This window comes from Lepidochelys kempii, chromosome 10, assembly GCF_965140285.1.
Source record: "Lepidochelys kempii isolate rLepKem1 chromosome 10, rLepKem1.hap1, whole genome shotgun sequence".
NCBI lineage: Eukaryota > Metazoa > Chordata > Testudines > Cheloniidae > Lepidochelys > Lepidochelys kempii.
Window position 1 is genome coordinate 76948644 of NC_136389.1, and position 27644 is coordinate 76976287.

The 27644-nt window shown below is 44.0% G+C and overlaps 1 protein-coding gene across 3 annotated transcripts in view; it reads right to left on the reverse strand.

The window, feature by feature from the left end:
• The window catches only part of ADAMTS17 (ADAM metallopeptidase with thrombospondin type 1 motif 17), a 256462-nt gene that overhangs the window by 36954 nt on the left and 191864 nt on the right, over positions 1-27644 (reverse strand). For all 3 annotated transcript variants that reach the window (XM_073304275.2, XM_073304274.2, XM_073304277.2), the window contains 2 exons: positions 24297-24456; positions 19935-20070 (listed from right to left, as the gene is read on the reverse strand). In XM_073304275.2, the coding sequence (XP_073160376.2) occupies positions 19935-20070; positions 24297-24456 (296 nt within the window). The remainder of the gene's footprint in view (positions 1-19934; positions 20071-24296; positions 24457-27644) is intronic.

The window sequence follows — 27644 nt, forward strand, 5'->3', positions numbered from 1 at the left end:
ACTCAGGTCCTGCACTCAGTTTGGCACAGCTGCCCCAGACCTGAGAATGAGGCTCATGACTGGAGTCAAAACTACTTGAGAACAAGCAGAGTTCTTGTAGCCCTCTCTCAAAGCTAATTCTTCCCTTACTCCAAAACAGTACAGCAGATGTTAGGCAAACAAATGTCCATTTGCAAACCAAGCTCTGCCAGTAACACCAAGCACTTTTACAGTATCCAAAGATAAAGGTTTACTTTTAAAGATTGAAAAGATAAAAATTGCAGCAGCAAATTGAACTGTACATTCTGGGTCCAAAAGTGCAAACAAATTCCCAGCTGGATATGAACGTCATAACAGTGCCATTGACCAATACATTTCAACTCACCATTTCACCACAGTCTATTTTTATGACTACTTCAGTAACTTTATTATATGTTTCCTCTTTTTTAAAGAAAATTAAAAGCATAAATAGGTTGCATAATTTTATAATAAAAATGATAGTACTTCCCACCTCTACAGCACTTCCTCTCCAAGGATCTCAAATTAATTAAGCCTCACTTTCCCCGTCACCCTTTTGTGATCCTGGGAAGAATCTGCACTGCCATTCTGCAGATGGAGAAACTGAGGCACAGATGGTTGAAGTGACTTGGAAACATAATTCACATCTCTTGATGTTCAGTCCTGAGCTTTAGGAAAAACTCCATTGTATCAGCCGTAATCAATCATATTCAAACAAAGAATGAAACAAACGTAAGTCTTATCCTACAATTTCTTTTCTGGGGGGCTCTTGATTCTGCAACCATTTACATGAGTGCTTAACTTTACACACTGAACGCAAAGGGACTATTCAGTGAGCCAAGTCAAGTGTGAGCTAGTCTTTGCAGGATCCTGGCCTAAATTAATACCATCTTTGCAGGCTAGAACCCCAAGTAGTATTTCCCTTTCCAGCGTTTGCAACGGGTTTGAGAGCCAAAATGGAAATGCTGCTAGTAATTAAGATGAGAGATTTCTTATCAATTAAAAGGCTTATAAATAATGAATCATACAGCATCAATGATCAGAGTCCTCAAGGCATAGTGCCTTAATAGGTAAGGAACAAGCCCTCTGTGCGCTTTAAAATATAGTTTAACTCTCAGCAAACAAGTAACAGTCGTCGTATGGGTGATTATTAGAGCAAGATGAGCAAGGATCATCTATCACAGCCTTCATGAAACATGCTGATTTTTTGACAAATTGCTTTGAATCCTTGATGTTGTTGAAAGATGGGCCATATTCTCTGCTGGTGTAAACTGGTGCCACCCACTTCAATGGAGCTGTGTCAGTCAGCAGGTTTGGCCCATTTGATCTCAATAATCCAGCTGAGTATCGGTGTGTGACATTTGAGCAGAAGCAGGAGAAGCTGGGTGAAATTCTGGATGTTTTAGTTTTATAAAATTCCTTCTCCCATGATCTCAAAAGCAACATCCCAGTCTCTAGGGAGGGGAAGAGGGAATGCTATAAGTAGTGCAGAGGGAAACAGTCAGTTGAAACTGATAGTATGAATTGTACTTGAGGGCAGAAATGGCTTCAAACCTGGGCCTCTTACACTCATCCTGACGCTGCTGCCATCAGCACCAACTGGTACAAATACTGAAATGAACGAATACTGCACGGCTGAGGTTTCAGCATCCATCTTGTTCTAGCCACAGTGTGAACTGGGCCAGAGCCAGGAAGTTTGGATCTGGATTCAAACATCTCCAAAGTTCAGAGACGGTTGGATTGAGGAATTTGGTTTGGCCCCATTTTAGAGCCAGGGGCTAGTTTTAAAGTTTGAATAATAGTAATGGGGGAGATATTAAAAGGCACAAAGGGATGTAAAGATGCAATTTCCATTGAAAGTCTACGGGTAGTTGGATGCCTAACTTCCTTTGCGACTATAAAGATCTCCTCCAATGATTACACTTAGCACTTACCCATTGCTTTTCATCTGAAGGTCCCAGAGTGCTTCCCCTAAAAAGTGGGCCAATATCTTGACTTCCCTTTTAAATGTGGGGAAACTGAAGTGAGATGAAGAGACTTGCTCAGCATCATGCAGCAAGTCAGTGCCAAACCCAGGCACCAAAAATTGGCTCTGGGTAGGTTTAAAAAATCAGTTTCTGTGAGATTTGTTGCAGAGTAGGGTACCACTCAGTATACGTAGAGGTGGCATAACTGATCCCTTTGAATGCAAAATCCTATGACTAAACTCAACACTATGCAGACTGCTCAATAATAAGGAATAATACCTAGCTCTAATCTAGCACTTTTCATCCATAGATTTCAAAGTGCTTTACCAAGGAGGTAGGTATCATTATCCCCACTGTACAGGAAAACTAGGAACAGGGAGAGAAGCAACATGCCCAAGATCATCCAGAAAGGAGTGGCAGAATCAGGGGACATTGACGGCCCTAATCCTATGAAATTTTTTTTCACTAAAAGAGCCAATGTGCCAGCCATGCGCTCCAGGCCCAGCATATGTAGTAACTATCTGCAATAGAAGACATTTCTTGGGACACATCCATAAAATCTGGGAAGCAGCACAATCCAGAGATACAGCATGTAATTAATCCTGGTATTTAGTCAAACAAGCATCAGATCCCTATAAAAAGTTACACTGGGTAAACGTATGATAAAATATTCACGTCCTTCCTTTCACTTTAGAGAACAATTAAAACATCCTGATGCAACAAAGCCAAAACAGATGCCCAGCAGATGTTCTTTCTGTAAACCCAGTGAGAGCCACGAAGAAACAACAATTAGTTTAAAATATGGTTCTCAGCAAATTATGTGCCCGAGATTTTTAGCTGCTTTGTTTCTACATTTATTGTGGTGCCAAAGCTAGGGATTCTGGTTCAACAAGACTGGTATGTTTAGAATCCTTGGACTGCAGTGTAAACCATGTTCTGGGTTCAATTCGTGCAAACTCTGGCCGGAAAATGGATTGATGATTTCTGCTGCAAATTCATTAGCGACTAAAATTTATGGGCCAAATTCCAACACGGTGAAAGCAGGTGCATCTCCACTGAAATCAATGGAGCTGCACCCACTCCCACCAGCTCTGAATCTGGTTCCTTATCTCTAAACAGTTGAAAAAAAGATGGAGTTTTACTTCTGATTTTTCTAGGCATAAGAGGTACCGATATAGTTTGCCAAAACAGAGAAAACTATGAGATTTCACACACGTAAATTACCAGAGGAAAACAAGTTAATGGTCCTGCTAAATGATTATTCTTTTGTTGTATGCTTGCTTAGATACTTTGCAGTATTCCTCCATTAATGCCTAAAACTCCTCTGTTATCAGCTAATGACCTACTTCCTTTAGCCTGTGCTTCCATAAATCACCATTGTTCCTTCATAATGATGTTGTGAGGCTTAACTCTATGAGGTTTCCAAAGCACTTTATGATTCTTAGAGGCTCTAAATAAATGTGAAGTATCATATGGACAAAACCAGCATCTGCATGCACGCCAGGTTTGGTAAAATTAGAAGGGTTATCAAAATCTGTGCTTTAGGGCATAAACTTGGGTCAGGAAGACATTTCTCCCATGGAAAATTAGTGGTAGGTGCATTATGCTGGTTTTATGCCTTCCTTTGTAGTATTTTGCATTGGGCACTGTCAGAAATAGGATACTAGAACTGAAGAACCACTGTTCTGTTTTAATATGGCAAGTCCTAGAGTAGCTTCCTTTGACATCTCTCTTTACATAAGCTTGCTAGTTCTTCATCCTCTATAGAGGAGTTTTTATTTAAATCTTACATCCACCTCATAGTCACTGGCTAATGGATGTACATCTATGGCTTCTTTTTGGGTTTAGAGATTCCAGACTGAACTGGTTAATTGATCATATTGAAAATATCACTGTTAGGCACCAATTTTGCAGTAAGATCCTTTTTAGAGTTTTGAGGGAGGTTACAAAAGGAGCTCCTGTAACAAAAACCCCAGGAGTAATGTTTGCAATATTGACAAGTCCCCACTTCTATCTGATGTCCTTTAAAAATCAGTCATCCAGCATCATTTCTAGTGCTTGCAAGACAGCAAACTGAGAGCATCCGGAGTCAAACACCATGGCTACTGATGGGAGCAAGAGCGGAAATTACGCAGGATTCTATCCTCGTTGATAAGATAGTTGATTAAATATGCTGCTGCTAGTTTCGTACTTGTTAAAGGAACATGCAGGACTACATTTGCATCATTATCAGCAGCAACGGACTGCCCGATAAGTAACGTGTATGTCTGCAACCAAAAAATGTGATGCACAACATTCCTGGACGGTTACTATTAAGTTGTAAACCAGACAGGTTTCCTTTGCTAGTCATTAGACACAATGTACACGCCTGTATGCACCTTGAGACTGAGCCTCTCTTTTTTTTTTTTTTTTAAATTTAGGCATTTGCTTATGTCAACATAAAAAATAATTCGGCTGCTCTAACTTCAAACAATCAGGTAAGCCCTATCTTATTAAGTAAGCCAGCTGTGTATAGCATATATAGCATTTGGCTCCCAGTCATGTTATAAGCCTGTAACATGATCTCAGGGATTGTTGACACGGCAGCCCTTTTATATTTGTGTTTTTTCCTCCCAGGTGAAAACATTATCTTCAGTTAAAAATCTGAGTGCTGCAGACAGTCACTTGAGAGCCTCTCTTCTGTTTCCAATAAGGGCTGAATTATTTATGTGACAGGAACTCATCTTTCTCACAATCCTAGGGATGATTTTGTCTATGGGACTTTTTGTGAAGAGTACTGTGCAGAAGGTTGGAGAGCTGGATGCTTAAATCAAATGGCGGTTCTGTTTAGATGGTGGGCTTTCAAGCAAAGATATTAACCCACGGAATGGCAAGGGTGTGAATGTCGGCAGACTCTGAAAGGCCAAGTGCTACCGGGATAGACAGGCCACGCAACCTGAGTAGAGGTCTTAAATCTCTGCCACTTGAGTCTTCCTCAACCTTTGACCTCTTACTATCTCTTTTGAGGAGTTTGGGAGTTCTTTGTCTAATCTGCTGTGGCAACATTCATCTGGCAGGCCCCTGGAGCAAACTTTAAACTTCCTTTGGAGGATCAGCTCATTATTTGATCTTTCAAGGGCCTGGATTAGTCATTACTCTTGAAATACCACTTCTACCTACTTGTTCATGCCTGAAACTCCCAGGTTCCTTGGGAAAACTAGTGTGTACAATATCTTATATCTAAATCTGGGGATGCTGAATGTTTGCAAGAACTATGAATGACTGAAAAGCTTGCAGTCAAAGATCTGGACAAGTTGCAATGGAAGATGTCAACAAATGAGATGATAGGGTAGGCGAGGGAGACAAAAGGATTATGAGGTTACTTTTCATTGATTCATGATTCAGTTTAAGGCCAGAGGGACCATTAGAATGTCCAGTCTAATCTGCTTATATCACAGGCCATTACATTTCACGCACTTACCCATCTTGAGCCCTGTACAGGGCAGCTATGTACATGTCTGAATGTTCCACTATATGTATGTATGTAAACAAACAGCCATATATGAGCGTGCAGGCAGGCGTGCACACACTGTACGTTTATTGCTTTACTACCTGCCCAATGGCATTGAAAAGCTCATTTTCCCTACATTTGCAATAAAGTCTCTGATTTAACCTATGCCACCTTCGACGTAACAACAGTTTCACCATTTTTATTATAGCGGTTCCTTGAGTATCCTCACTAAAGACGACAGCATTGATCAGTGTCGCTGAACAAGGGACTATAGGGGGAAAAAAAGGGCCATAAACTAAAAACAAAAAAAAATCAAAATTACTACTTGGAACAGAAACTAAAGCAAAACAATACAGTGTTAGAGTTCTATTTCATATAGATTCTACTGTGAATATTCTCATTCAACATAAAACAGTTACCTACCTTTTCGTAACAGTTGTTCTTTGAGATGTGTTGCTCACGTCCATTGCATTCTAGGGGTTGTCAGAAATTTTTGCCGTAACGGTATCTGTAGGGTCAGCATATTAAACGCTGCCGGCCCTATGCCCGGATGGAGCCACCACTCGTGGCGAGATGAGAAGGTCCTGCTGAGGTGATCTGCTAAAACGTTCCTGGCTCCAGGTGCACGGCTACCAGACGAATGGCATGCCACACACAAAAATCTCACAGGCAGAGAGCTTCTTGGCAAAGGGCCGACGACCTGGCTCCACCCTGCCTGTTGATGTAATATATCACTGCGGTATTGTCCATCAGGATCTGCACCACCTTGCCCTTCAGGTGAGGCAAGAAAGTCTGGCAAGCCAGGCAAACCACTCTGAGCTCCTTGACATTCATATGGAGGGTCAGATTGTCCTGCAACCAGAGGCCCCAGATGCTCAATTCACCAAGGTGAGCTCCCTAGCCCAGGTCCGTGGCAGGGTCAATGACAGGGACAGGGTCACGAAGGGGACTCCCTCCAACACCGACCTGGGGGCCAACCCACCAATCCACGGACCACCGGATGTGATCTGGTACCCTGACTACCTGGTCTAGGTCGTGCCTGTTGGGGATGTAGACCAACGCCAGGTCTGCTTGCAGAGGCCTGAGATGGAGCCGGGCATGACTGACCACGTGGCCCAACAATTGCAGGCAGGTGTGAGCTGTGTTGAGCGGGTTGTTCTTCACATGGGAGATCAGGTCCGACATGGCCTGAAAACGCGCTTCCGGAAGGAAGGCTCTGACTCACATAGAGTTGAGAACTGCCCCAATGAACTCTATTTGCTGGACTGGTGTTAAGGTGGATTTTTTCTCATTTATAAACAGGCCCTGGTCGCGGCAGGTGGAATGCACCAGATGGACACTCCTCTGCACTTGTTCCTGAGACGTGCCCTTGATGAGCCAGGGGTCGAGATATGGGAAGATCTGGACCCCTCAACATCTCAGGTAAGCGGCCACTGGTGCCATACATTTTGTGAACAGTGAGAGGCCAAGGGGTAGTGCTATGAATTGAAAATGGTGTCCGTCCACTATGAAACAGAGGAAACACCTGTGACCTTGGAATATGGAAATAAGCATCCTTCAAGTTGAGGGTGGCATACCAGTCTCCCAGATCCAGGGAGGGGATGATGGAGGCCACGGAGACCATGTGAAACTTCAACTTTCTGAGAGACTTGTTGAGGCAAAGCCGGTCCAGAATAGGTCTGAGGCCCCCTTTTTCTTTCGGGATTAGGAAGTAATGGGAATAGAACCCCTTTCCTTTCATGTCCCGAGGGACCTCATCCCCCGCCCCCAGGTGCAGGAGGTTCTCGACCTCTTGAACGAGGAGCTGCTCATGAGAAGGGTCCCTGAAGAGGGACGGGGAAGAAGGGGTGGGAGGGAGGGGCAGCCGAAAATGGCAGGGTTTAGCCCCGAGAAACTATGCTGGTGACCAAAGGATCTGAGCTGCAATGCTGGAGATCTGCGGCGTGGAGACAGAGAGCGCTGCCTTGGCTTGGGGGATCGGCGGCGCTCCACAGCACCCTAGGGAGTCTTAGCGGCTGGTTTGCCTTGTAGGGAGCCTTTGCTGCTTTCTGCGGCACGCACGGTGCTGGCGGTGCAGAAAGAGGCCTCTGCTCTCTCGGCACTGGGGGAGCTTGGGAAGGTGCTAATGTCACTGCCAGTTTAGGTCCCCTACCGCTCCCAGGAGTCAGTGGTGGATCCGTTAAGGGGCTAAGGGCCCCGACCAGGGGGCAGACCGAACTGGGTCCTTCGCCCGATGCCCCATGGCCTTTCTTGCCTGGTGCCGGGGAGCTGTGCTTAGTTTTCTCTTTCTGGGCACTGGCGAAGGGGAGCAGTGCCAGGCAGAGCCTGGTAGTGGAGGTACGCTGCGTACCAAGCCCAAGGTACTAGGAGTTGAATCTTGGCGGGATGGCTCGGAAGCGGGATGGAGGGCAGCCTCCATGAGAAGAGCCCTCAAATGAATATCCCACTCTTTCTGAGTCCTGGGTTGAAAAAGTTTACAAATACGATGCTTGTCCTTCACATGTGATTCCCCCAAGCACTTGAGGCGGCTGCTGTGGGGGTCACTTACAGGCATAGGCCTGTTACAGTCCGCACACGGCTTAAACCCTGGAGAGCGGGGCATGCCCTGCCTGAAGCAAAGTCCCCACTCGGACTAACTTCTAACTACACTTAACAACTACTTAACACTAACTACTATAAACAACTATTTACAAGGCTCTAAGGCTCGAAGTCAGAAGACACAAACCGCTAGCCCTTGCTATGCAAGGAAAGATGCTTTGACTGACCATCGGGGCGGTAAGAAGGAACTGAGAGGGCGAAGGGCCGGTGGCACCTGATATACCAACACATGAGCACCGAACTCAAGGGTGCGCCACAGCCCACCCTACAGATACGGCAAAAATCTCCGACAACCATGCACAGGGGCGTGCGCATACCTAGAACGTAATCGACATGAGCAAGCACTCGAAGAAACAAACAACAAACTAGCTGTTATTTACTACACAGGTAAGAGCTAAACATCAGATCTAGTTAGTACACTTTTAAAACGTCCTTGCAGTTGTTTTCACTGCTACAGAGTATCTATATCTATATATCAATCATTGGGTGAAATCCAGTCTCCATGGAAGTCAATGGTAAAATCTCCATTAACTTCAAGATCTTCTCTCTCTCTCTCTGTGTGTGTGTGTGTGTAATGGGAGGGCTTTTTGAGAGTTATTCTCTTGGTATTGATTTTCAGATATTCTTTACTAAGAGCTATCAAACTAAATTGAGGATAGAGCAGGGAAGGCAAGGATAAATTGTTTACAAGTCACCTTCTGAATTCACTGTAATACCCAGACCTTTCCCATTATCCCATTATATTACATGCCTGAAACTGTTCTTTGCGTCAAGTGCTACATTGGGTCAAAATAATCAGGTGAACCTTGATTTTGATAACAGGTTGTGCCACACCCAGTCACTAAAAGTTTAGGGAATAAAAAAACACCAGGAATCTAGTAGAATAATACAGCTGCTGATGTAGAAAGCGGGACTCCAAGACTAACATTCCTGTCTGATTGCCTTTATAAACAGCACGCAGTAATTTTCCAGTACAGTAGTCATTCTGCTAACAGACTTGCCAACTCTCACTCAGGCAGGTTTCTTTTTACTTTAGCGCTCATCATTTTGACAGATTTTGTTATTTTCCCAGGGAGTACAGGATCAATAACATTGCCTGCTAATTTACGTGAGTCTTGGGGAGGGGGGCTTAGTTGAATTCAGTGTTACAGTTCTTTTTTCTTCCTTCATCAATGACATCAACAATTATGCAAGGGATCAAATTCAGCCCTGGTGTAAGTGGGTGCCAATCCCATCAGAACAGTGGCAGCCATTCCCTTGCACCAGACACAGAACATCAGTGCCACCATGGTCCCGCAACTTTTTACCAGCCGTAAGTGTGAGCGGGGGTGTGGAGAAGAGTGAGGAGGGGCGGGGTTGGGGGGGGGTAAGAGGCAGCACGAGGGTGGAGCCTCAGGGGAAGGGATGGTGCAGGGGGTGGCCCCCCCACTGTTAGGAAGCTTCTGCCATCCCTGCCACCAGATCTAGTTCAGGTCCAATTATCCCTGCCTACACCCCCATCATGGGGGTTGGTATGGAGGCCCCCTCTCCAGCCTGCAGGGAAGGCAGAGGCCCCTAAGCAAGCTCCCCGGGGGCTGAAGCAGCATGGGACTGAATTTCTCCCATAATGAAACGTGTTCTATTATCCTGCTAATCTTCCCTTGGGGATAAATTCTTTAGTTCTGCCCATGGAGACTCAAGCCACACAGTGACACAGACATCATTTAGTCTTCGTGAAGCTTAACTGCAGTGATATTATGTTAATTTTATAGTGGGGGAAATCAAGATGAAGGCTAGCCTGCATGTTTATCCCAGAGCAAACCGGGGGTGTCTCCTGGCTTCGTGTGCTCTGTAACACTGAATTTACTTCATCTCCAGCCAGTTGTCCTAAATTATTTGGCATAAATGCATTTAGTTCTAGCCAATAAAGTCCACCTAATTCCATTTGGCCTCTCCCTCCATATTTATTTAGCAAGAACTGATCTAGAGCAGTGTGGATTCATACCGTCAAATAACTAACCCCTTAGTAACAAGCCCTGAACTTCATCTACAGGCTCAGAAATTGCTCCCTTCCTCCCATTTACAGCACTGCATCCCTGGCCCACGCATCTTGCGCTGGATATTTTTTTGGTCTTCCTCTGAATAATTAGATATTTGTTAGTGGACACTGGACTTGACAGACTCACATGGAATGGACTGAGTGTAGCTATGACTCCTTCTAAAGGCTGGACCATATAGCAAACTATATGCTGAAAAAAACAGACATGCCCATAGGAATAAATTACATACACATGAGTGACCAGGACTACAGTCCTGACCTTGTGCTCCAAAATCACTGGCTTCTCCCACTGGATCTAAAGGAGAATGACTGTAGCTGTTGATAGCAGCAGGTCCCTTTTCTTCTCCATGGGACAGCCAGCTGAAGGCTGCATTACGTACTCATACATATATAGCTCAGACATTAATACATATGGTCTAAAGAGTTAGTTCTATAAACCCAATCCTAGTCTATAGACTCCAAGTCTAATTTCTCTTTCCCTTTCCAAATTAGCTCTATTAAAATGGAAGTTGTATGCCCTTGTGCTGGTTGGTATTTACATTACAACATTTCACGTGCGATTTCCAGGATAACATTATTTAGAAGGGAACTACTCATTTATTTCAGCGTAGAAACTCTTGTACTCTCACATTACCAAATCTTTCTCCTGTAAATCTATTCACGGATGAAAAAGATAGGACCAACAACTGCTGAGAGCCAGCTGATCGCTCTTGGCAGGGGAAGAGGTATGACCAGTCCAAGGAAACAGTACTGGGATACAGAACAACTCTTCCCTACCCTACATCATTAGCATATCTGCCAACATGAGTCAATAAAATAACAGTCAATTCAAATCTACATACATTAGCATACACATGAAATGGGTAAATCAGAGAACTTGGTGATGGAACCTCTCCTTTAGTTTGGTCAAGGGTCACAGTGCTAAAGAGAGTATGTGTCAGCTGCACTTCCACCATCCCCCATCGACGCGGGACACGGACTACACCAAAAAGGATGAAGGAAGAGCCTGCACCATCACCAATTTTCCCAGTTGGGAGGTTTGCACACAGGGTGGGTACTGGGGCTTCCTGTCCTCTGGTGTGAAGTTGTGGGGAGCTCTCTCCCTCCACACCTTACCCCATCTCAATCCTCCTTCTCTGCCTTACTAGTGTAAAACAGGAGGCAACACGGGATAAATCTGGGGAAAGAGAGAAGAAATGAATTTGAGGTGGGAGACACTGATGGGGTGGAACAAAGAGGGAGAGATTTCCTTGCCCCTTTTTTCTCTACTTACCCCATTCTACCCGCATTACCCCCTGGAACACCACCAATTCATGTATCATCCAAACAGTAATTCTACAACCACTGCACTTGGCCCCTCCAAATAAGCCATTCAAATGAATTCTGGTGCCAACACACCACTCCTCCCAAATCACATCACAGCCGCAATCAATTCTATTCTCTTTTCCACACACAGAACCCCCTCCCCAAATCATTTGATAATGCTCCCCCACAACCCCTCCAATAACACCCCCCAATTTGAGAACACTGCCCCAGAGCCCCTCAGTTTATTCGATAACAACCTCTCCAATTCATTTAACAACATACAGCTCCCCTCAATACATTTTGCTCTCCCCCAAACATTCCCCTTATAAGGTAAATCCCAGCAGATTCCCCCAGATAATTCTGTACCTTGTCCAGACCTCAGTGAATTCTGGCCCTGTGCCCCCCAAGCCCATTATTAATCCTGCCCCTTCCCCCCAGGCAGGACCCTCACTAATTCTGCTGCTGTCCCTGAGATCCTAACTCCCCCCGTTCTGTTTGCTGTAGAGCCACCCTTCTCCTGGTGCTGGGAGGGAGGAAACCCAGTATCAGGATCTTCACCCACTCCCTCCAAAGCCTGTGGGGCCTCAGGAATAACAGCAACTGTTTTCCTGACATCTCCTGGTCTGGTGGGAGGTGCCTAGTAGCTGGCATTAGAGCTGGCAAGAAACAGAATCGGTTACTGCTGATCAACCGTCTGCCAACCCTGTATTGGTCCCTCATGCTCCATGCAGCAGCTCTGATTGGCTGCTAGCCCTATTAGCCCATCTCCTGGGAAAGGCAGCCAGTGAGAGTGAGATTTCCCTGTAGCAGAGCCTGAAAATCTGTAATCTCTGGGACAGCCCGTTGACGTGGCAGGTCTGGGACTGGTTTGAATACCATTCTAAGCCTGTTTAGTAGCCGATGTGAAAGGAGTCGAGGCCACAGTCCATCTCCTAATGAGTGGGTATCAAAAATCACCACCTCTGGCACCAGCTGGCCTCTTTGCTAGAAATTACAGCAGAGGCCTAAACCTCACCCCTTAGACATGGTGCCTCTAGATAGGATGAGAGCACAATAGCAGGCAAGGTGGGGAAGCTCTGCCCGTTGCTTGTCCTGAGCCACTGGCATGAGGCCTAACCCAGGATTTACAGGTGTTTTGCTGCCAACACCTACTCTATCATCAGTAAGTTTGTGGGAAGAGACAGAGAGGAGGCTGGTGTTAGAAGAGCAGAGGGAGTTGGGAACAGGCTAGAGAAAGGTGCATGATGCAAGTGGGAGAAAGTTCAAGAGCTGCCAGCTTCCACCCCGAAATAGACGGGGTCACCGTTTTTCAAAGGAAAAGCTGCTGCATCGAAAAATGGCCGTTTTTCAAAAATGGAAATTTTCCTGAAACACTGCTGACTCTAGAAATTGTTCATAACATTTCAAACCAAAAGTCTGATCAAAAACATTACTGAAAACACTGCTGGAACTTTTCATTTTCCAAACGCTTGAGTTTTTGGGTAAATGAAAAAGTTTCTAAAACTATTTCAAGAACGGTTTCGATACAAATTTCCAGCACAAGAATTGATTAAAAATAGTCACCAAAAATTCATAAAAACAGGTCAGTTTTGAACCCTTTGAAATGGAAACAACTTCACCAATTTTGAAAGGTTTGCAAAAACTAATTTTTCATTTGTCAACAGAGAATCATCATCAAATGAGCTGGGTGTTTCTATGAGGTATTGAAGAGATCAGGGTTAGGCCTGATGCTGTTCAATATTTTAAAAACTGATGTGGACGTGAATACAAAATCACAGCTAATTAAAGTAGTGGATGACACAAAGACTGGCAGAGTGGGGAATAATAAGGACAAGGAAGTCGGGCAGAGTGATTTGGGTTGCTTGGTGAGCTGGGCCTATTTTAACAAACATGTTTTAAGACAGCCAAGTGCAACATTATACATATAGGAGCAAGGAACGCAGGCTATACCTACAGAATGGGGGACTGTATCCTGGAAAGCAGTGACTCTGAAAAGGATTTAGGGGTCATCGTTTGCAAGTTGCTGAACTTGAGCGCCCAGTGTGATGCTGTGGCAAAAAGGCTAATGAGATCTTTGGATGTATAAACTAGGGAGCAGTGAGTAGGAGCAGGGAGGTGCATATGGAATTGGGGAGAATGATACTGGAATACTGTGCAAGTTCTGGTATCCACACTGTAAAAAGGACATTGCAAAATCGGTACAGAAGAGCCACAAAAATAATTTAAGGACTGGAGAAAATGCCTTTCAGTGACAGACTTAAAGAGCTCCATTTGTTTAGTTGCTCAGAAAGAAGACTGAGAGATGACTTGATTACAGCATGTAAGTGTCTTCATGTGGAGATTATATCAGGTACTAAAGGGCCCTTTTATCCGGCAGAGGAAGGCCTAACAAGAACCAAAGATTAGAAGCTAAAGCCAGGCAAATTCTAATTAGAAATAAGGCAGAAATATTTAAGAGTGAGGATGCTTAACCACTAGAACCAACTATCAAAGGAACTGGTGGATTCTCCATCTTTTGTCTTCAAATCAAAATTGGATGCCTTACTGGAAGATACGCTTCCATCAAACACACATTGTTGGGTCACTGCAGCAGTTCCCGGGTGAAATTGTTTGGCCTGCATTATACAGGAGGTCAGACTAGATGATCTAATGATTCCTTCAGGTCTTAAAATCTGTGAATCTATGAAACCAACTCTACCCCAGAGGTAGCTACATTACATAGTGATGGATGACATGACTTTCGTATACAGAGTTTGTAAAGCATACGATGAGCCTCCAAAATAATATTAATGAGCACCTGGATAACACGTAATATCGGTAAAGCAAGTACAAACATTAACTAATTAATTTAACGGTCTATGTGCATTTCTAATGTACCCACACTATACTAGCTAGCCATCCTGTACAAAATTGAGGGTCACAATGATATCTTTCTAAGGATATATTTTGCTTTTCTTTATTTTAAGTCCACTTCTCATGCAGGATTATCTATCTAGGTTTTAGACCATGTTTAGACCACCACTGTTCTATCTGAGCAACTGTCTTCTTTGAGCAATGCTATTAGCTTTACTTGCTGCTGCGGGAAAGGGGGTGATCAACAGTGGTTCAATTGCTCTCTGCTGGTAGGGCACCTCCCCTGCCTAAAGCTGTACATTTGGCACCATCACCCCTCTTTCACAGCTGGCACTGGAAAGTGCAGAAGCAGAGGCAGACTTTGAGACATCTTGGCTTTGCTCATTCAGGGCTCAGATAAGGACCAAGGATCCTGAAACAGATCTAGGATTGTATAGGGCATGGGACTTTGGTGTAACATGTTCCCATCAGTCAGACTTGCTTAGGAAGTAGCTACCACATGTTGAACCTGCTGTGGCTTCTGGGTGGCCTTTGCTGTCAGGTCCAGCTAGCGGATTGAATGAGTGAATCACAGAGTGAATCACCAGGGCATCTGAGCCACATGCAGAGTGCAACAAAGGAGTCTAGCCCAGAAGCTGTGACAGCAGCTGGGTCTGGTCTCCTACCACATCGAGCTGTAGATGAAAGAAGAAATTTTTAGCTGCTGTTGCTATCTAGCTGTTCAGAAGCAGCAACAAATCCAATAGTTCCCTGCAAGAATTGAACATCTACTGAATTGTCCATCCCCCCCACAAGATAACTGTGTTTGCATCTAGGCCATTGCAAGTTCTGGCCTTTTTGGTTCTATTACTGTGTTTGGGGAAGTAGTTTTCCTGCTCACAGACCCTGATCATGAATGCTGAAGTGCGTGGCCACTGGCCAACCTGTGTTTTCAGTAATAACAGCTGATGTGATCTGTGATTTCTTAGCCTCATGCCAATGCCAGTGTTGGATTTGCCTATACATTTGTTCTGCTGTTCAATGTGTTGGAAGAAACCCACCCACGTGGCACGCAAGGATCCAAATTCCATATGCTTACAGCAGGGTTTCGTAAGAAATATCTATAGGCCTCGGCAGAGGATTAGAACAAAGAGGTGCTAACAGGGTGCAGTTGGGACAGGAAAGGAAGCCATAAAAAAACTGAATGGAAAAAGAGGGTCAAGAAACATAAAAAGTAAAAGAGGAAGAAAGAGGCATTTTTAAAAGGAGAAAGAGTAACAATAATAATGAAGGAAAGTCTTTTATCTTTGCCAGTTTCGATAAAAAACTTTTAAAAAATTTTCTATTCTCTGACATTTAATTTGAACATACAATAGTGTATCAAATTCTTCATTCAGTGTTTCATTGTGTCCTTTTACAGATGCTATACTGGAGTGGCTGGGTTCTAACCTCATCCCTGGTTGCGTGGAATTACTGCTCCTTGCCCCACTCTATTTGGTTCTCCCAAGAGGTGGCTGCATTTCAAAGGGATATATAATTTGCAAAGCACTAGGGGATTGTTTTGGAAGAAAGACACTGTTATTAGTATCACAGGCATTTATTTGCAGATAACCTAATGTTTAAGGTGGATGATTAATTTTTTATTTGCATGACAATCCCCAGTAGAGATTGAAGCCTCCTGTTACATACACAGTAAGTTGCCATTTCTGCCCCCAAAAGCTTATGATCTAAGTAGACAAGGATCAAGAGGGGAAATAAAGGGACAGTAGGGAATAGTGGCTTGCCAAAAGTCACTGCCAGACCCAGAAATAGATCCCAGGTCTCCTATCACTAACCAGTGCCCTATCACTAACCACACTAACCTTTCTAATAGATTCCTCATAAGGTAGATGCAATTCTATTTAAATTCACAGTACCAGAAACCCTGTGCAACTTCAATTAAAAGCAACGAGAGAAAAAAGATTTACTACAAAAATGAAGCCATTGTTACCTTCTTCTATATTCCAGTCTAGAGTGGAGTGCTCAGTGGAAATGGGAAAGGACCTTATTGTAACAAGATGCTATAATAATTTTACTTGAAACCCTAAAACTAATTCAGGGCACATTAAAAAAAAACAACAACATTGACATGGTAAAAGAGAATGGTTTCTTTAAGATGTTCTTGGTCAGAGAATATGCGAAGCATGCGTTTCTAATATCTGGGTGGGCAAATGCAAGTGAAAATTTCAATTCTACAGAGGCACAGAGAATGTGCTTCTGAAAATATTTCCAGTCAAAAGCACGTGAAGTGTGAAAGTGTGGTCTACGTGGAGCGAAGGAGAGCATGTGGTCTGTCACATCATCAGCTGGAGTTTGTGGCCTTTTCTGGGTATTAAGCACGTTTGGTGTTTGTTGCCATGGCTCTGACAAAATGGACTGATGAGAACATCAATGTCTGGCTAAACTGCTTCTGAAGAGAACTTTGCCGAACTATGCCTCTAAGTTGCCTGGTAATTCCATACAGGAAAAAACTATTCTGCAAGAATGTTAAGGGGCTAAAAAAGTGGGGCAATTTGGACATACCAAGATAATGGCCCTTTCTTAGCAGCACTGGGGTGTGTGTGTGTGATTTAACTCCATCCTTAACTTAGCCCATTGTTATTGCTTATTATTTTTATAGAGCTGTAAATGTACAAGGTGCAGTAGAGAAGGCGCAAAACAACACACACACTTCACCAAGAATTCACAGTGCAATCTGGGTCCCACTAGGTACCCCTTGTGTGCACAGCCAAGTGTGTTTCCAACAATGCACTTGGCTGGTGGTGAAAGATGCCAGACCATTGCTTGCTGAGCTTAGTCAGCTGCTTATCTCAGTCTCTAGCTCCGTGGAGATGGTGCCAGAACTCCCTGGGATTGTCTGCATCCACTCCAGGCACCTCCAAATGGCTTTTCAAAATTTCCAATGGAAACCTTTCTTGCTGAGCAAGGATCATGAGCTAAGAGTTCACTCAGGCCTCCTGCTTGAGAAAATGACTTGGAAAGGGCACCATACCGTGGGGTTATGCAACTTCCCTGTGGAAGTTATAAGCATTTCCTTGAGCGTTTTGGGAGTCTGGCCTCTCCTTTCGCAGTTCCAAGGGTGTACATGGTATCCTATGATGTCTGTTGAAGCCACTGCTTCTGAGCGCTGTGCTGAGAACAGTGAGATACCCACCTAAACAGCAATGTGACTGCAATGTTGTAGAACAGCAACAGTGCAGAGACCAGGCGAAAGCGCAACGGTTCTTCACTCGAAACAGCCTACGGCCTATGTGGACACAGCACGCCACTGGTGCTCTCTCACGGGTTCCATTCTCTAGTGCAGACACAGCATTAGAGAGACAGAAGACATGGCTCACACAGGAGGGCTTTGGGAAAGCAGTGGGTTGTAAGGGGAGATTCAAAAGAAGAGAAGAAGGCCAGCTGGCTCATGTGAAACTGCTGCTGTTCCAAAAGGAAGTATTTTTTCACACGACAACAGTCAACCTGTGGAACTCCTTGCCAGAAGATGTTGTGAAGACCAGGACTATAACAGCATTCAAAAAAAGAACTAGATAAGTTCATCGAGGATAAGTCCATCAATGGCTATTAGCCAGAATGGGCAGGGATGATGTCCCTAGCCTCTGTTTGCCAGAAGCAGGGAATGGGCAACAGGGGATGGATCACTTGACGATTACCTGTTGTGTTCATTCCCTCCGAAGCACCTGGCATTGGCCGCTGTTGGAATATAGGATACTGGGCTGGATGGACCTTTGGTCTGACCCAGTATGTGGCAGACAATGGAACGGGTAAGCACGAGTGCACTGAATCAAGCAGACCTGGAGCCATCACCACAGTACCTACAGGAATCACCTGCTGTTGAGCTCTGAGCCTGAAAGCCCTTGTGTGGTACACAGAAAGGAGTGTGAAAGGCCAATGTGACTCAGTGACAGCACAGGTCTGAACAGAAGCTATACAAGGCACAGTGAGACTTAAGCTGGTGCTTAAAGTTCATCATGTGCAGAAGTGATTTCCTGAATCAAGATCTGAGCTCAGAACTGCATGACACACAAAGATCTTGCAATCTAAATTAGTCAGATGGTGTAGATCAGACACACAATTCAGCAGAGGACCAGATGTGACAGAATATATTCCTGTGTTCACACCTGACACGCTATTGTAATAATCTTTGTATAAAGTAGGCCTTGTAAGGTATCATTTAAAACCTCATAATTTGCTGATCAATAATATCATGGCAAAATGCACATATCAGCATTATATGTGAAGTTAGAGACGTAAATTGAGATGATGACTAAAAAACAAGGTTTTCCAGAGAAGTCTGGGGAGTGGCCAAACCAGTTCCTCAGAGACAAAGGGTAAATTGATGCCTCAGACAGGTGTAAACAAGGCTGATGGACCATTACCTGCTAAGTGGCCGTTCTTTGGCAGGAAAAGGGCAAAAAAAAAAAATCTACATCTTAGCAAAGGAACAACATGGAATTTCCTTTCTACACAGACTGCCTGTCACCTTGCTCCCAGCTGGTCCTGCTTCTCCAAGGGGGAACACTGCAAGATGCCCCTTTCTCCCAGGGGGAACACTGCAAGATGCCCCTTTCTCCCTGCCCACTGCATTCATGCCATCGAAAGCAAAAAGGAATTGGACTCTGGGAGAAGGGGTCGTGACCTACAGGGTTTGATCAGGAAGACTGCTGAAAGCGTATGGTGAGAAACTCTGCTTGAATTTGATACAGTTTGTGAAGATAGGTATTACAGTCAATGTCTTATCTTTATTTTTCTTGTAAACATTTCTGACCTTTATGCCTCAATTCCTTGTACTCAGAATCTCTCTTTGTGGTTAATTAACATGTTTTATTGTTTTATCTAATCCAGTAGGTTTAAATTGAAGTGTCTGGGAAACTCCATTTGGGGTGACAAGTTGTGTGCATATTATTTCTTTTCAAGAAATAACAGACCAAATATGACTTTTATATTTACCAGGAGAGGGCTGGGCAGTACAGGACTTATATTTCTGGGAGAAAATCTAAGACTAGGAGTGTGTTGGGGTCACTCTGCAGAATAACCCAGGCTGGTGAGAGCCAGAGTGTAACCCAAGTGTGGCTGGCAGGCTGCACCTACAAGCAGACATGTAGGGTCCAGCTTGCAGTGCTGGAAGGCTGTTTGTGAGTGGCTCACGTGGGAGCTACTTCAGCAAGGAATTGTAAGGCACGGCCGGTTGCAGGGCAGGGGTGACACAGCCCCCTCACTGTTCTGGACTGCACTCTGGTATCTCACAGCAGGTAAGGTTTAAAGGCCAAAAAGGGTGTGACAACTAATCAAGCCCTATTTTGCATTGAATAAAGAAACAAGATTAGACATGCCATCACTGCAACATTGTGTAGCTAAATATAGGAAACTATTTGGTCTCCCAGATTATGCAGCTAAGGGGAAGAAAAAAAACAATCCCCAAATAAATTAAATATGTATGTAGCTTCCAGGGAATCCTGTTGTACTGATCACAAATTAAATGGACTCTGAGGTAACGAAAATCTGATCTGTTAAACAAATGAAAAACGATATTACAGCTGGACATTGCAGTTAACCATATGCCCTAATGCTGTCAGACACTTTGATGGTGTTCAGTGGAGAGATGCTTTGGAGAAGGGTGGTTGCAAGAAATAGGGATGTTGATTTTGTTTTTTAAGCTCCTTACCGTGACTGGCAGGGGTGTGTGTTACATCTTCTGATTTGGGGTTCAGGGCGCATCACACGCTGGCAGTCACTGTCATTCACCAGCATCATGGTCTTGTTAACGATCCTAGTACAGGACACAATGGTTTTACGTTCACCTAAAAGTCAAACCAAAAACAATGGCAAACCAGTAAGCTAGTGAATTGCTGGAGGCTGTTAAATAACAAGTTGATCTTAAATAGTTAACAAATCTCCTCTACAGCTAATTCTTTCTGCCTACCTCTACCTATAGCATACAGAACTAATATCTCTGTGGATGTTTCTGTCTTCTGCTGCCTTCTCTTTGGGCTGCTCTGTCCCGTTAGCAAAGGTTCAAATCTTTGCACAGTGATTAGGGCCCTACCAAACTCACTGTTCATTTTGGTCAATTTCACGGTAATAGGATTTTTAAAATAATAAATTTAATGATTTCAGCTATTTAAATCTGAAATGTCCCGGATGTAAGTGTAGGAGTCCTGACCCAAAAGAGGGGGCATTGCAAGGTAACTGTAGTGGGGTCATGGTATTGGCTCCCTTACTTCTGTATTGCTGCTGAAGGCGGCGCTGCCTTCAGAGCTGGGCGGCTCTGCCTTCAGAGGGGGCGGCTGCTGACTGGGAGCCCAGCTCTGAAGGCAGCATCACTGCCAGCAGCAGTGCAGAAGTAAGGGTGGCCTGGTATGGCATTGGCACTCTTACTTCTGCGCTGCTGCCTTCAGAGCTGGTCCCTCGGCCAGCAGCTGCCACTCTCCAGTTGCCCACTGCCACCCTTACCTCTGCTCTGCTGATGGTGGTACTACCTTCAGAGCTGGGCGCCTGGCCAGCAGCTGCCACTTTCCAGCCTCCCAGCTCTGAAGGCAGGACAGAAGAGTGGCAATACCACGACCCGCCCCCCCTTCATTAACTTTGCATCTTTCAAGCTGACACCAACCTTTTTCAAGTCCTCTTTCAGTGTCTCAAATCACTTTCTTCAAGGTCTTCCTCAAGGTCTCTGTCCCGTGACTACTAGCTCATGTAGTCTCTGGCCAATATATCTCACATCTCATCATCTCACATGACCCAGACGATACTCCCTCGGTTTTTCCATGATGGGGGGGATCTTCATCATGGCTCCTACTGTTTCACTGCATAGCTTATCAGCTCTTATCTGACTCAGAATTCTCAATCTGGCAGTGTGAGGTGGTAGTTCTTCTCTCTTCCAAACTGGCCAGCATTTCAACCAGCCTAATCCTACTCTTAATTCACTTTGCTCTTTAGTTTACTTTGCATATTCTTATTGCAAAGAATTCCTATCACTCCTTCCACTTCCACCAACTGCTCTTCATGTGGCTCCTAACATCAACATCCACATTCTGATCATGGCTCCACACTGACTGCAGGCGTTCAAATTGTTGCATGGACTTTAATTTGAGACCATCTAGTTTTATTGGCTTCTTGTTGTTCCTCAAAGCATTCTATGTACTCCATATTTTGTGAGCTGATGCGTAAGCCATTTTCTTCTAATGCAGTCCATCACAGCTCTTCAGCCGTTTCCAGTTCATATTTATCTTCAGGGCACAATGTAATGTTGTCGGTGAAAAGCATGCTCCACGGAGCCTCTCTCCAAATTTCCTGCATCAAGGTGTTCATTGCCATCACAAATAAGACAGGGCTAAGGGCTGATCCTTGAGTAGGACTACCCTTGCAGTGAATGACTCACTGTAGCCATAGCTGCTTCTCATTACTGTTGTGCTACCCTCGTACTTGTCCATGATAGTCTGAACGCATGACTCCAGCAGATTATGCACCCACAGGCACCTCCATAACAATTGTCTAGGAACTCAGCCATAAGCCTTCTCTAAATCCACGAACACTAAGTGCAATTCCTTGTGTTTCTCTCCATATTTCTCCTGCAAACACGGGATCCATTGTTGGCCTTCCTGGGACAAACCCAAATTGTTTGTCACTGAGTTGATGCTCCAGTGCCTCCCGAAGTCTTTTCTCAATAATTCTTTCCAGACACTTCATTGAGTGACTCATCAATTTGATGGGTCTGTAATGACTCCATGCTTGCACATCTCCTTTATGCTTGAAGTTAGTGACCAACGTGTTTTTCCTCCACCAGCCGGGAATTTTTCCAGTACAGAGAATTAAGTTGAAAAAGTTTGTCCATCATCACCACTACTTCATGGCCTAATGCTTTAAATACTTCAATTGGTACATCATCTGCTCCCACTGCCTTCCCACCTTTCATCATCTTTAGCACTGAGTCTCCACTGTGGTGACACGTCTTGTCAAGTTTTGCTTGTGCATACTTTCTTCAATGGTTTCTTCACATTCTCTTCACTGAGCAGTTTCTCATGAAACTGCTGCCACCGCCCGATGATTTCACTATCTTCCCTTAGTACTCTTCCATTTTCATCTTTGACATGCTTCACAGCTCCCAAGTTCTCTGAGCTTCTTTGCTTAATCTTGGCTAATCTACATATTCCTTTTCCCCCTTCCTTCATTAGTAGTCCTGAGTAGTCCTTTAAATGGCTGACCCTTTGTTTCTGCAACTGCTCTTTTAGCTATTTTCTGTACCAGTCTGTATTACTTAGAACTTATCATCACTCTTATTTTCTGCCATTGCCATTCTTTTTTACTGCTTCCTGCATGTCACGGGGCCACCACCAATTTCCCTCATTTCGTCTGGCTACAGACAGCTTGTGCACTTTCTGTAATATATTTGGATATTTCCCCCAAATCTTATTGGTATCATCATGGGCGGTTTGGTTGTTGTCCAACCTCCAGAGAACTTCATCCTTAAATTTCACACTCAGGCTCAAGACACCACACTCCAGAATGGTTCTACTATTTCCACACAACCTATGTCTCTGCATCAACTGAGAAGGGGGCTCAATTCCACTGATGAACATGGCACCTTGGGCTTAACAATCCACTTTGACGTGAAGGTGTTGCGTTGTGACTGTCACATAGTTGCCTTTCAACACGGCGAGTTAACATCATGATGTCACGATGTAAACATCACCATCTCACCATGCAAACCTACCCAAGTGATATTTATTTGGGGGAAATGCCTCAAGCGTCTCCCATTATAATCTTAAGTCTGCCTGTTTTATATACTTGACAAACCGAACGCTTGTGATGTATGACCAAGCAACAGAAAATCCATTAAAACCTGTCACTGGAAAGTCCAGTGTGAATTAAGCCCCTGATCTCTTTTAGAACCATAAATGAGTCCCAATCTAAAAGTCCCAAAGGGAAGAAGACCTTTCCACCAAGAACAAGTACTGGACTGTGTCTGAAAACCAAAGTGTTTAAGAACTGACATATCCGAGCCCACTGATGGTGGGACTCATATTGCCAGAAGGTGATATTTGTGACACTAACTGTGTGGGAGGCCTATTGTAAAGCCCTGTCAACAGGTTTAAGATTCACTCTTGTGAGGGCTCAATGACTAGGAGAAATTGTTATTGTAAAAGGAAAGCAAACGAGTCCATTTTTAAATCAACTTTTTTATAAGAAGAAAAATACAGGCATTTAGTGAGGTTGGAGGATCCTGAGGGTGGCAAACCTGACAAGGAGTGAGGCTTTTAAACTGAGCACTCTAACTCCTTTGTGGTATCTTCATGATGGGATGAATTGTTGAAGCTGGCACCAACCACTCAGTGCTAGTCGTTAAAGGAGCTTGGCCGGGGTGTGACCTGATTCCCTAGGGAGAAATTAAAGCTGCCTCTCCCATATACGGAAAGTCAACATATAGTGGCAGATGCAGCCTTAACTGTCTTCCGTGAGGGTCAAGTCCCCCTCTGGCTTCATGAATCTATCCCAGAATGCCCCAGGAAAAATCAAATGAAAAGTGTGATCTGCAGGGTGCTAATGTGGTTAGCTGGTTGAGGGTTTCTGATGCAATCTACAGCAAATTGTCACAGTGGGACTGCTCCTACTTCATCCTCGGAGAAGGAAGCTTCTTTCAGCAAATATGCATGCATGCCTGTGAAAACTCTGCTCCAAGAATCTGACTGAGCCTTGAGATATGGGCCTGCATATAAGTGCCTTGAGCCATCCGTGAAGCACTAAACCAGGTGCAGTTCCACTGCATAATAATGAACCGACAAAGCAGCAGCCCTGCCAGAACACTGGCCGAGAATAGACTGCACGGCTGCTGCTAACTTGTAGATCTGGTGAAAGCGAGCTTTCGTTTCACCCAATTGCCATGCCAACAGCCATTTCCGTACCTTAGCCCTCCTCGTGATGTCTGTGCTTTGGCAGCGCTGCAGCCTGTGTTCTGCATTCACCTCTCTTTATTGCCTGCCTTGGCAAACACTGTACAAAACAATCCCACCACATTCCCAAATGGCCTTACCTCCTCCACACTGCACACTGCATCCTTCCCATCCGCTGTGTGTCCAGATGTACAAAGAATCCTGTTGTTTTTCTGGCTCGCTTCTGTTTTCAGCGGTATAGTTTACAGGAATGGTGTATTCGTAATGAATTCCATAATTCTGGTCGTGAAATAACAGCACCTGGTTCAGCAGCAGAAGAAAGGTTGTTATGGTACACTGTGAAAAGCCAACAGAGCGCAGAGACGGCAAAGCAAGCCATGCTGTCTCGGGCCAACACGTTCAAAGACGGGTGCTGCAAGAAAGGCAGACAAATCCTTATTTAGGCCCTGAAAATCAAAGTGGCCTGATCTTCAGAGGTGCTGACACAAAGGAAAACCATGAGAGCTGGTGCTCAGCACTTCTGAGAAATCAAGCAACTTATGGAGGTGTCCAAAACCAGACTTTGGTGTCTAACGTTAAGTACTCAATTTTGAAAAATTTGGCCGTCGCTTTTTTTGGTGTCAAATGTGATGAGTTGGCTTCAAAACAGAATTAATTCGACAGCAGGAAACATTAAATCAGATTGACGTTCATATAGTAACTAATTAAGTTAACGATTGCATGGAATTAAGATGCCATTCATCATACGTGCCTTAATTTGTTTTGGGAAGTCAGGCTGGCTGCCAGGCTGATCTATTTATTTAACCTTCTGGAAGGAGCAGTGGGTTGGGAGAGAGAGGGGTTTTTGAGTTTAACATCATATCACTTCACACTTTCATGGCACGGGAATTTATTAATGCTGCAGAGATGCGCATTTAACAGCTTAATCAATAAACAAGTCAAATCATCACCATGGGAAATGGTGCTGACAAGAACGAGCCTGTCCTGGGCTAACTGACAAACCTCACTAATGGGATATGACTCTCTCCCCCTACACGCAGGTATTTTCTGAAGAAAGAAAGAAGGCGCTGGGCTTTTTCACATCAGGCAGTGACATCAGTGGTTCCATCCAAGTTCTCACTTCTCCAAGGCGCCGCTGCAGTGATGCTGCGGTGTGAAACCTGCTTCTAACAGGCTCATGTATGACCTCTCCAGCCTCTATACTCTGTGAAATTCACTAAAAGGGACCACTATAAACAAAAGGAGGGCTATAAAAGGGTGCCTCATTATTAGTCACAGTGGGCGTGGAGTTCCGATTCTACTTGGATTTACACATTGGGCCAGATTTCACTGAGTAATTTTGGTAAAAGGAGTCCCACTGGTGTAAAACCAGTGAGAGATAAGAAACAGACCCACTGCATCTTTTATCTGAATTACTGTGCTATGTAAAAGGGATAGCTCAGTGGTTTGAGCATTGGCCTGCTAAACCCAGGGTTGTGAGTTCAATCCTTGAGGGGACCATTTGGGGATCTGGGGCAAACATTGGGGACTGGTCCTGCTCTGAGCAGGGGGTTGGACTAGATGACCTCTTGAGGTCCCTTCCAACTCTGATATTCTATGATTCTATGATGAAAGATAGGCGGGAGGGCTTTACTAGCTGACTTTGGAGCACATCTATTTTCTGGACCAGATTCTCGGGGGTATAAATTGGAGTATCTCCTTTGAAGTTAATGGACCTATAGCAATTTACACCCAGCTGAGGATGTGGCCTCTGTGATTTTTAAAAACAGACATAATTACTATTACAATATAACCCCAGTAGCATTAACACAATGATTTGAACAGGAACCCACCAGGCAGCCACAGGTACGCTCCTTTTTGACTCTTCATTGTTCTGGAAACACATCTTCAACCCTCTAAAAAACCCCAATCAAATAGGGTTTATAAGCACCTCTGACCTGGGATGGGGCATAAAATGACTGTACATGTGCTGGAAGCCTGGACTTGAGTTTAAAGCTGTCTGAATAATTGATATTTTGGTTCAGTAGCCGAAACAAAAAAATCTCCCCAAAATTTTATTGCAGGTTGACCTGAAAGAATTGTTTTTGTTTGTTTTTTTCCATTTTTTTAGTTTCCATCTTTTTTTAGTTTTTTTCCAAAATAAATCCCAACTAGACTTCAAAATGAAAAGTTTCATTTTAATGAAATTGAAGCAAAATGTTTTGACTGTTGTCAAATTTTTTCCAGCCAAAACTATTTGCTAAACTGGACCCAAATTTGCTAACTCAAAACTACACTTCTGTGAATAAACGATCTGAAAAATTTTGCCCAATTCCACTGGAGTTGCAGCAATTGACTCCCTGTATATCTGTACGATGAGCACTGTAAGGACAGCAGGCTCTCTGCACCGTTTAGTTGATCTCCACAGTAAACAAGTCCAGACAGAAAAGTACCTTCCATGAGGAGTGGGAAACAAAGACAAGTTTTTGCTTTGGTTACAGAGGAAACTTTGTTTTTCACAGATTCTCAGGACAGAGGGAACTGCTGTGATCATCTAAACTGGCCTCCTGTACAGCACAGGCCATAGAACTTCCCACAAACGTTCCTAGACCTGATCTTTTTGAAAAATAGTCAACTGTCATTTAAAAACGGTCAGTGAAGGAGAGTCTGCCGTGACCCTCGCTAAATTGTTCCAATGATTAATTATTCTTACTGTTAAAAAATGACACCTTATTTCTAGGCTGAATTTGTCTAGCTTCAATTTCTAGCCATAGATCGTGTTAGACTTTTCTCTGCTAGATTGAAGAGCCCATTATTAAATATTTCTTCCTCCTTAGAGACTGTAATCAAGTCACCCCATAACCTTCTCTTTGTTAAGCTAAATAGATTGCACTCAAGTCTATCACTATAAGGTATGTTTTATTCTTAGCTTGAAGCCAAAGTTAAGGCCGCGATGGACCACACGATCATCATGTTTACAAAGCTTTCTGCAGAATCCAAAACATTAGGCAACAGTCAGGAGAGAACTCAGTTCCTGTCCTGACTTTATTTAAGACACGAGGTATGAGCAGCTCATCTATTGCACTACGGAAAGAGTCATGTTTAAAGCATCTCTGTGCTCCAGGAGTGTTTGGTTGCCCTCTGTTGCCAAGAGGAGGTCTAGCATAGGCCTAGCTACACAAACATTCATTCATTTATCAAAGAAATATACGTACAGTAACACATTTGGAGAAATGCTCCAAGTATTAAAAAACAGCTCCTTAAATGAGATCTTTATTATCTCAGCATGGAAACAAAATGAGTGAATCTAACGGCCCATATGAAACCAATTTCATAGCCACATGCAATATGTGTGTGTTCATGCATGTGTGTGTGTGTACGTGTAATTGATTTCAAATGCAGGTCACAATGGATTCAGTAAGGCTTCTGGCTCTTTGTCAGTCAAGTGTGTTCCACCGTTGTTTGGACAACAGTTTTCTATTTAGAAGTAACTGGTAACCATCCTTTTC